Source organism: Salvelinus alpinus, chromosome 2, assembly GCF_045679555.1.
Source record: "Salvelinus alpinus chromosome 2, SLU_Salpinus.1, whole genome shotgun sequence".
In the NCBI taxonomy this organism is placed as follows: domain Eukaryota; kingdom Metazoa; phylum Chordata; class Actinopteri; order Salmoniformes; family Salmonidae; genus Salvelinus; species Salvelinus alpinus.
In genome coordinates this window covers 87,248,610-87,258,678 of record NC_092087.1, presented here as the reverse complement: position 1 = coordinate 87,258,678, position 10,069 = coordinate 87,248,610, and the positions used below count along the sequence as shown (strand labels likewise).

General features: G+C 39.2%; 1 protein-coding gene and 1 long non-coding RNA gene across 2 annotated transcripts; both read right to left on the bottom strand.

The window, feature by feature from the left end:
* Nucleotides 1–470: 470 nt before the first annotated feature.
* Nucleotides 471–1,281, bottom strand: LOC139568077 (uncharacterized). The gene is made up of 3 exons (XR_011673508.1): nt 1,178–1,281; nt 830–922; nt 471–755 (listed from the first exon to the last, which is right to left on the bottom strand). It is a non-coding gene; the product is annotated as an uncharacterized lncRNA (long non-coding RNA).
* Nucleotides 1,282–3,977: 2,696 nt separating this feature from the next.
* Nucleotides 3,978–6,378, bottom strand: LOC139541467 (uncharacterized). The gene is made up of 5 exons (XM_071346145.1): nt 5,690–6,378; nt 5,066–5,410; nt 4,700–4,918; nt 4,241–4,573; nt 3,978–4,129 (listed from the first exon to the last, which is right to left on the bottom strand). The coding sequence occupies exons 1-5, from the start codon at nt 5,742–5,744 to the stop codon at nt 3,978–3,980; spliced, it is 1,104 nt and encodes a 367-aa protein (XP_071202246.1). The 5' UTR covers nt 5,745–6,378.
* Between the last annotated feature and the right edge of the window lie 3,691 nt (nt 6,379–10,069).

Here is a 10,069-nt window from a genome sequence, read left to right as displayed (position 1 = left end):
ATGAAAAATGTGATCAAAACAAGTGATATCATGACACTGAACAATATAGCATTACGTAATATACAATTATAAATTATATAAAATGTAAAACTGCAAATGTTTAAATGTATGTAATGTGCTGATTACATGTTTAAAAAAAATATATATATATAATATTATAAAATATAAAACATATAATAAGTAATAATGTCTGACAGCAATACAACGTAAATCATTAAACACATCAGGGGAAACTTGTCCCAAAAGCTAAATATATTAAAACGCTGTTATCAATATTATCCATATTAGTTGCTGAGGAAAGTAGGACTGTTGATGTTATAAATCCCTAAAATAGCAAAATCCCATCCAAATATAATCTTAAAACTTATACAGAGTAAACAGATTGCTACACAAGAAAAAATATGGAAATGGAAAAATCCCATTGAAAAAAAGCAGAAGCATAACCCATCCCATTTATCATCAAAATAAAAAAATATAATAAGAAAATATTCCAGCATTTACTCAAAAGCTAAAGTTCATGGTCTGGAAAACCATCTATATATGATAGCAAGAGAATAGAGGAGTGAGGCCTATTTTTGGATTGGAACTGTAGCTCTTCAGTCCAGCTTCTGTGGTGGTTCTCTTCAGTCCAGGTTCTTTGGTGGTTCTCTTCAGTCCAGATTTGGTGGTGGTTCTCTTTAGTCCAGGATCTGTGGTGGTTCTCTTCATATCAGGTTCTGGGGTGGTTCTCTTCAGTGGGAGGGTCACCTCACATTCTGAAAGAAGACACTGAATTAGCAATTTACACTCCCACTAAAATGTTTATGGACACACACACAAACACACTTACTGCCAGGGTGTCATACTCTGGTGACCTGGTCTTCATGTTCAGAGGTGAGTACATGTCACTGTTGGCGTCATTGTTAGGGTCAGGATGGACATTCTGTGGACAGAAAGAGGGGGAGGGAGAGAGAGAGAGAGGGAAAGATATAGAGAGAGGGGGAGGGAGAGAGAGGGAAAGATATAGAGAGAGTGGGAGGGAGAGAGAGAGAGATATAGAGAGAGGGAAAGAGAGAGAGAGAGGAAATTCATGTGTCTTTTTTGAAACACCAGTCTTTCCATCATTTTCTCTAAACAGATTCAAGTATAAAACACAAACACACTAACAAACAATCAACATGAATGATAAGAGACTTACTGCCAGAGTGTCATAGTCAGGGGACATGGTCTTCATGTTCAGACCTGTGTACGTGTCACTGTTACAGTCAGGACGGACACTCTGTGGAGAGAGAGAGAGGTAACAATGAAAATAGTATGAAAGAGACTGTCATGTCACTGTTAGTCAGGACGGACACTCTGTGGAGAGAAGAGAGGTAACAATGAAAATAGTATGAAAGAGACTGCCATGTCACTGTTACAGTCAGGACGGACACTCTGTGGAGAGAAAGAGAGAGGGGTAACAATGAAAATAGTATGAAAGAGACTGTCATGTCACTGTTACAGTCAGGACGGACACTCTGTGGAGAGAGAGAGAGAGAGGTAACAATGAAAATAGTACGAAAGAGACTTGAGGGTTTCCCAAAACTCAGAGCTGTGCCCTGCATGTTTTGAGCTCAGAGCTGGACCCTTTTGCCCTAGCACTACACAGCTGATTCATATAATCAAAGCCTGATGAGTTGTGTGGGGGGGGGGGGGGGGGGGGGGGGTCCTGGTGTAACTGATAGAATCACCTGTGTGTCTGTTGTGGCATCCCTTCCTCCTGTGGATCTCCTGTAAAGAGGGACAGAGTGAGTTCTGCTCTCTACTGACCTCTATTGGAAGTTGATATGTTACTAATACATTTTAGCAGGTTTCTTACTGTATCTTTATTTAACTAGGCAAGTCAGTTATGAACAAACTCTTATTTTCAATGACGGCCTAGGAACAGTGGGTTAACTGCTTTGTTCAGGGGCGGAACGACATATTTTTATCTTGTCAGCTCAGGGATTCAATCTTGCAACCTTTCAGTTACAAGTTCACGCGCTGAACCACTAAGCTACCTGCCACCCCAGGCAAGCCTAGTGGTTAAGAGCATTGGGCCAATAAATGAATGAATGAATGAAGTTAATAACAAATCAGAGGTCTAAGGAGAATAATACAAATATCAATGTTCCCTTCTTCACTCACCTGAACCACATGAGTCCAGAGAGACAGAGGATGAGAACCAGAACAACCACTGTGATTCCTACAGCTGCAGTCAGAACTGATGTCTGTTTCCCTAAAAGATCAAATGGATGATATGAGAACATGTTATTATGAAGTGAAAATGAATATACAGCAATACAGGACATAAATGCAATACTTGTATGTAGAAGCCTATGTATAGTTATAAACCAAAGTGTCATAAGGCAGACTAGAAGAAGATTACCTGAAAACATAATTTATTATTGAAAATCATTTTGTATTGAAGTATTGAAGATGTAACTTTACCTGCTACAATGATGGTCAATCAGAGCTGTAGAGTTCATAGATCCTATTGTATTCTCAGCCTCACAGTAGTATTCTCCTCTGTCCTCAGAGATGATGTTAGTGATGCTGTAACTCTGTCCTGATGCGTTTTTGGGTGAGGTTACGTTCTTCTGGTACCAGGTGTATTTGTCAACAGGTGGGTTGGCATCACTGCTGCAGGTCAGAGTCACTGAACTGCCCTCCACTATTTCACCAGAGGGACTGACTGACACTGAGGTGCTCTTTGGGCCATCTGGTGGACAATATGTAACACATTGTTCAGACAAAGTGCTTTACATGAGGAGCATCATGGAACTTGGACTTATGATTGAAATAAATGAAATATGACTTTAAATATGTGTGATTCTGAACAAAAAAGAGAAGGTTAGATGTATTTACAATATCTAACGTCCACAGACACAGAGAGAGTTGAGACTCCCATATACGCTCAGCCTCACAGTAGTATTCTCCACTGTCCTCTGAGTTAATGTTGGTGATGAGGAGGGTGTTTTCAGATCCTGTCAGTGAAGCTCCATTCTTGGTACCAGGTGTATTTGTCCACAGGTGGGTTGGCATCACTGCTGCAGGTCAGAGTCACTGAACTGCCCTCCACTATTTCACCAGAGGGACTGACTGACACTGAGGTGTTCTTTGGGCCATCTGGTGGACAATATGTAACACATTGTTCAGACATAGCGCTTTACATGAGGAGCATCATGGAACTTGGACTTATGATTTAAATAAATTAAATATGACTTTAAATATGTGTGATTCTCTGAGCAAAAAAAGAGAAGGTTAGGTGTATTTACACTGAACATCCACAGACACAGATGAAGAGTTGAGACTCCCATATATACTCTCAGCCTCACAGTAGTATTCTCCTCTTGCCTCCTCGGAGAGTTAATGTTGGTGATGAGGAAGGTGTTTTCAGATCCTGTCAGTGAAGCTCCATTCTTCTTGTACCAGGTGTATTTATCCACAGGTGGGTTGGCATCACTGCTGCAGGTCAGAGTCACTGAACTGCCCTCCACTATTTCACCAGAGGGACTGACTGACACTGAGGTGCTCTTTGGAGCATCTAGTAAAGCAGAATTTGTCAGAGGGTTAGGACTGTAGTACTACCTCAAATGACGTCATGTCAAAAATAAGTTATATCTAAAGTCAGAGGACTATCTAGAACGATCACTTAAACAAATCATGAACAAGAATACATTAGGAGATACTTTAGGACTTGAGTGTCTACTAAACTATTCTTCAAGTGTTTAAGGTACTGAACATTTTAACTACAGACATGCATACATCTATGACATTGTGTGTAATTTCTATGTAATGATGAATATTGATAGATAAAGCAGTAATACTCTTCTCATTGATATTAAATGATTGATACTTTCTAAGTAGAATAGTATATTAATTCATACTCACACACTGCAGGAGAGTGGAGGTTCTCATGGTGTTCTACAGCACAGGAGTAACTGTCCACAGACTGACCCAACACTACTAGGGTATTACTAGAGTATTGTTGGGCAGCTGGGCTCATCGAGACGTTGTCCGTTCTTGTACCAAATGTAGGTGAGGTTGGGGTCGTCAGTCAGAGTACAGGTGGTGCTACAGGTCAGTGTCTTCTGTCCCTCTGCAGCAGGAGTCACCTTCACCAGCAGACCTGAAACAATATGTATAAAACCACATACACCTCTGTGTTAACAGGATGGTTAATTTATTTTCTCCTGTAATTCAATATGATATATTATTGTAAAATACAGGGTAGTATTACCTGTGACAGACAGAGTTGTTCCTGGGAAACTATGACCCCATTCAATGTTGTGAGTTTTAAAAGTGAAGCGATACTCAGCTGAGTCCTCCTCTCTCAGATCTGTGATTCTCAGGGCGAAGGGATCTTCGTATGTTCCAGTGTACTCCACACGACCTGTATACCCTGGGTCTCTGGTTAGGTCTTCAGGGGTCGACTTATCACTTCTAAACCAGAATGATGACGTGATGTAATAATAACCAACATAAGTACAGGACATGTCCACTGTTGACCCCTTCAAGACACAGATTCTCCTCTTGGTGTAAGTTACTCTGCTGCATCTCTGACCCTGAACACCTGAAACAGAGTGACATAACAAGAGGTCACCTGGATTATATTCTCAGTTCTAAAAGTTCTCAAATGACAAAGTGAAACCAACACACACAGAGGTTATACCGTTTTATGTAATAAAATCACACTCACACACTGCAGGAGAGTGGAGATCCTCATGGCCTTTTACAGCACAGGAGTAACTGTCTTCATAGTTGCTGGAGACTGAGTCTTTGTACTGGGGGTAGGTGCTCTCATCTAGATGTTGTCCGTTCTTGTACCAGATGTTGGTGGGGTTGTCAGTCAGAGTACAGGTGGTGATACAGGTCAGTGTCTTATCCTGATGTCCACCAGTCACCTTCACCTGAAGACCTGGAGAATAAACAATATCACTATAAATCCCTTTATCACTGACTTATCACTCTAATACAAAGGTGGAAGAAATCCTATGTTATACAGACTATAATACATACAACAGAACTAATTGGAATTGAACAGAAAAACACTTTTTTACTGTACCTGTGACAGACAAATTCACTCCAAGTTTGCCAGTATATGTCCCTCCTTCCTGATCTGTTATACATCTGAACCAGTACGTAGCTGAGTCACTCTCTCTCAGGTCTGTGATTCTCAGGGTACAGTCTTTCTCCTTATCCCCATGATACTCCAGACGACCTGCATACTCTGTGTCCTGACCTATATCTGCAGGTTCTACACCAGTCCCCCATTCAGTGAACCAGAGGGTTTTTGTGACTGTACCACTGGGATATGTGTAAGAGCAGGTCAGATCAACTGTTGACCCCCTCAAGGCACAGATTCTCTGAGGGGTGTAAGTCACACTCCAGCCATCCTGACCCAGTACCACTGAAACACACAGTGACACAACACAAGGGTATCACAATTAAGCCAAAATGGCTCACAATAATAGAAGGTTGTGTCCACATTTTGTTGCCATAGTTGCTGAGTTGAGTGTGAATGGAAACCACAGATAAGCATATCTCAATGAGGAGTGAAAGACAACTATATAAAGTGAAGTAGATACGACAAACAGATCAACATAATAACATTATGACTCTTAACATTTTAGACATGTTTGTAAATTGAAAAACAGGGCAACTAAAACAGTTATGAAAGGGACCATACCTGCTACAGACCAGAGAAAGACCACCAACACACTTCCTGCTTTTCCCAAAGCCATTGTTGCATCTCCCACCCTGCAGTCTTAGAAACATAAACAACAACTCACCAGCTGGTGAAATACAACATACGTCATCATCATCAACAACAACCACTTATTGAACAGATCTGTAGTACTGTAAACACATTTTTCTACATTGATTGTTGTGAAGCTGTTTTATTCTCAGAACCTCAAATATAGGAGGATAAATGTTCAATCCTCTATGGTCCGTCAAGCTGTACAGCAGCCTAAAGACTGACCACCAGGTTCAATGATAGCTCCTATCCCCAAGCTGTGAGGCTAAACAGCAAGTGACTCACACACACACACACACACACACACACACACACACACACACACACACACACACACACACACACACACACACACACACACACACACACACACACACACACACACACACACACACACACACACACACACACACACACACACACACACACACACACACACACACACACACACACACACTACAGCGTTACACTGAGCATGTCGTGTTCCACCTGGTTCATCATGTCATCCCAATGTAACTCTATTTCTTGAATTGCATTGTTGGTTAAGGGCTTGTAAGTAAGCATTTCACAGCAAGGTCTACACCTGTTGTATTTGGCGCATGTGACAAACACCATTTGATTTGATTTGATTAGATCAGCATTCCTACACTGACACACTTATTGAATACTGACCCTGATGTAACAACCAAAACACAGATCAAAACATAACAAGAAGTAAATTATATATTTCTCTCTGGTCTATGACTTATGACTAAATACAAATAACTAAAAACAATATTTCAAGATATTGTCAAGAGTACTTACAGAGTGAAGGGGAGAGGTCTGTACTGTAAGTCAACTTACTAACAGTGCATTGGAACACAGTGGTTCAAACATATTTAAAGTAGTCAGGGCACAAGTAGGTGCTGCAGAACTATCCTTTCCTTCCTCTTTAACACATGCATCATGACCAGACCAGCACATCAGAAAAGGGAGGTTAGTGAATAAGAGTGGGTCATTCACTTCCAAATTATGGACCTTACACTTCTTTAAATACAGAACCATGTCATTTATTTGTTCACTATTCTATTTGGAATGTTTATAATATCTTAGAGGGGCAAGACAACACATTCTGAATTTTATATGTAACAAGTCAAAGTTTAATTTACATGTGGTCAGTTCCATGATATCATTCATTCTATTCTACTAATCAGTTCAATGTACACTCCTCCTCACCTACTGAAGGGTCCAGTGTTCTAGACTAGAGTTCTCCCTACTGGCATCTCAATATTACGGCACCATCCTCATAATAATGTCCTCAATAATGTTTTGTACACTCCTCATCAGCTGCATCAAAGTGGTACTGAAGGTTCCAGTGTTCTAGACTAGAGCTCCACCTACTGGCATCTCAACATTACTGCACCATCTTAATAATAATTTCCTTAATAATGTTTGGCTAAAAACAACATAACAAACTGGAAAAAAATCACAAAAAAATGTGAAACACAAGACTGGCTAGCCTATCTGTAAATAGCCCATTCCACTACCTCATCCCCATACTGTTATCTATTTTTGCTCCTTTGCACCCCAGTATCTCTACTTGTACACTCATCTTCTGCACATCTATCACTCCAGTGTTTAATTTCTGTATTGTAATTATTTCGCCACTATGGCCTATTTATTGCATTACCTTTGTTATCCTACCTCGTTTGCACATACTGTATATATACTTTTTCTACTGTATTATTAACTGTATGTTTGTTTATTCCATGTGTAACTCTGTGTTGTTGTTTGTGTGGCACTGCTTTGCTTTATCTTGGCCAGGTCGCAGTTGTAAATGAGAACTTGTTCTCAACTAGCCTACCTGGTTAAATAAAGGTGAAGAAAAAAAAAAATATATAAATAAACGTAGTCACATTTAACCTCTACCGCTTCTGTCTCCCGGATCCGGGATCCTCCTCATCAAAAAAACTGACTAGCATAGCCTAGCCTAACGGGACAGGGATATCATATAATATAATTTCATGAAATCACAAGTCCAATACAGCAAATGAAAGATAAACATCTTGTGAATCCAGCCATCATGTCCGATAAAAAAAAAAAATGTTTTACCATCATTTCCGATTTTTTAAATGTTTTACAGCGAAAACACAATATATATTTATATACCTCACCACAATAGCCAAACACACAACGCCATGTTTTCACCATGTTTCCACCGCAAAGGTAGCTTTCACAAAACCCACAAATAGAGATAAAATTAATCACTAACCTTGAACAACTTCATCAGATGACAGTCTTATAACATCATGTTATACAATACATTTATGTTTTGTTCGAAAATGTGCATATTTGAGGTATAAATCGTAGTTTTACATTGCAGCCACCATCACAAATAGCACCATAACAGCCAGAATAATTACAGAGAGCAACGTGAAATACATAAATACTCATCATAAAACATTTATGAAAAGTACAGCAAATGAAAGATAAACATCTTGTGAATCCAGCCAATATTTCCGATTTTTTAATTGTTTTACAGCGAAAACACAATATATATTTATATTAGCTCACCACAATAGCCAAACACACAACGCCATTTATTCACCGCCAACAAAGCTTTCACAAAACCCAGAAATAGAGATAAAATTAATCACTAACCTTTGGACAACTTCATCAGATGACAGTCTTATAACATCATGTTATACAATACATTTATGTTTTGTTCGAAAATGTGCATATTTAGAGGTACAAATCCTGGTTTTACATTGTGAATAAGTAGCCATGATGCACCAAATTGTCCGGAGATATTTTGGACAGTCACGTAATCTAACCAAAGAACTCATCCTAAACTTTACAAAAAAATACATGTTGTGCAGCAAATGAAAGATACACTAGTTCTTAATGCAACCGCTGTGTTAGATTTAAAAAATAACTTTAGTACAACATACAGCATGCAAAATTGTGAGACAGCGCTCACCTATTCTCCGCCTTGTTGGAGCCAACATATTCCACAAAAATACGAAATAACATCATAAATATTCTCTTACTTTTGATGATCTTCCATCAGAATGTTGTGCAAGGAGTCCTAGTTCCAGAATAAATCGTTGTTTTGTTTTAGAATGTCCATTTCTTCTGTCGAATTAGCAACTTTGGCTAGCCATGTGGAGGGCACATGTCCAAGAAATCTTTGCGCACTGAACGAAAAATTCCAAAATTTCCAATAAACGTCGAATAAACTGGTCAAACTCGGTTGAAAATCCTACTTTAGGATGTTTTTCTCATATGTATCCAATAAAATCAGAGCCGGAGCATTTCGTTGTGTATACCTAACGCTTTTCAGAAGACAATGTCAGGTTCCCTGGTGCGCAGTTGAATAATGACAAAAGAGCGGACCTGTCACTCCAAAAGCTCTCATTCGGTCTCAGATCAAGCTAGACACCCCATTCAACATTCTACTGCCTGATGACATATAGTGAAAGGCGTATGAAGTGCATACAGATCCATAAATATAAGCCAGTTGAATAGGCAGGCCCTGACACAGAGCCCCATTTTCAGAATTTTCACTTCCTTTTTGGAAGTTTGCTGCCAAATGAGTTCTGTTTTACTCACAGATATAATTCAAACAGTTTTAAAAACTTCAGAGTGTTTTCTATCCAATAGTAATAATAATATGCATATTGTATGATCTAGAACACAGTACGAGGCCGTTTAATTTGGGCACAATTTTTTCCCAAAGTGAAAACAGCGACCCCTATTAAGAAGAAGTTTTAACATCAATAATAATAATATAATCAATAATATTTCAACCGGACTGTAGACTATTCAATACTGGAGTGAAAGAGAATGTCGAGCAACGAGTGTCGCGCGCATCAACTAATGGAGGGACATCCGTGTATCCACTGACGCGTTTTGATAAATCTCGCTCATTTTTCAAATAATAGCTTGAAACTATGTCTAAAGACTGTTCACACCCTGAGGAAGCCACAGGAAAAGGAAGCTGGGTGATACCCCTTTAAATGGACGAAAGGCAGGCAATGGAACAGTGATTTTTCTAAATAAGAGTCACTTCCTGGTTGGATTTCCTCAGGTTTTCGCCTGCAAAATTAGTTCTGTTATACTCACAGACAATATTTTGACAGTTTTGGAAACTTTAGAGTGTTGTCTATCCTACTCTGTCAATTATATGCATATTCTAGCATCTGGACCTGAGAAATAGGCAGCTTACAATGGGAACGTTATTTTTCCAAACATAAAAATTCTGTCCCCTAGCTCCTGACTGTCGTTAAACTCATAGAAGTAGTAAAATAAGAAGAAATTGACTGTTACAGA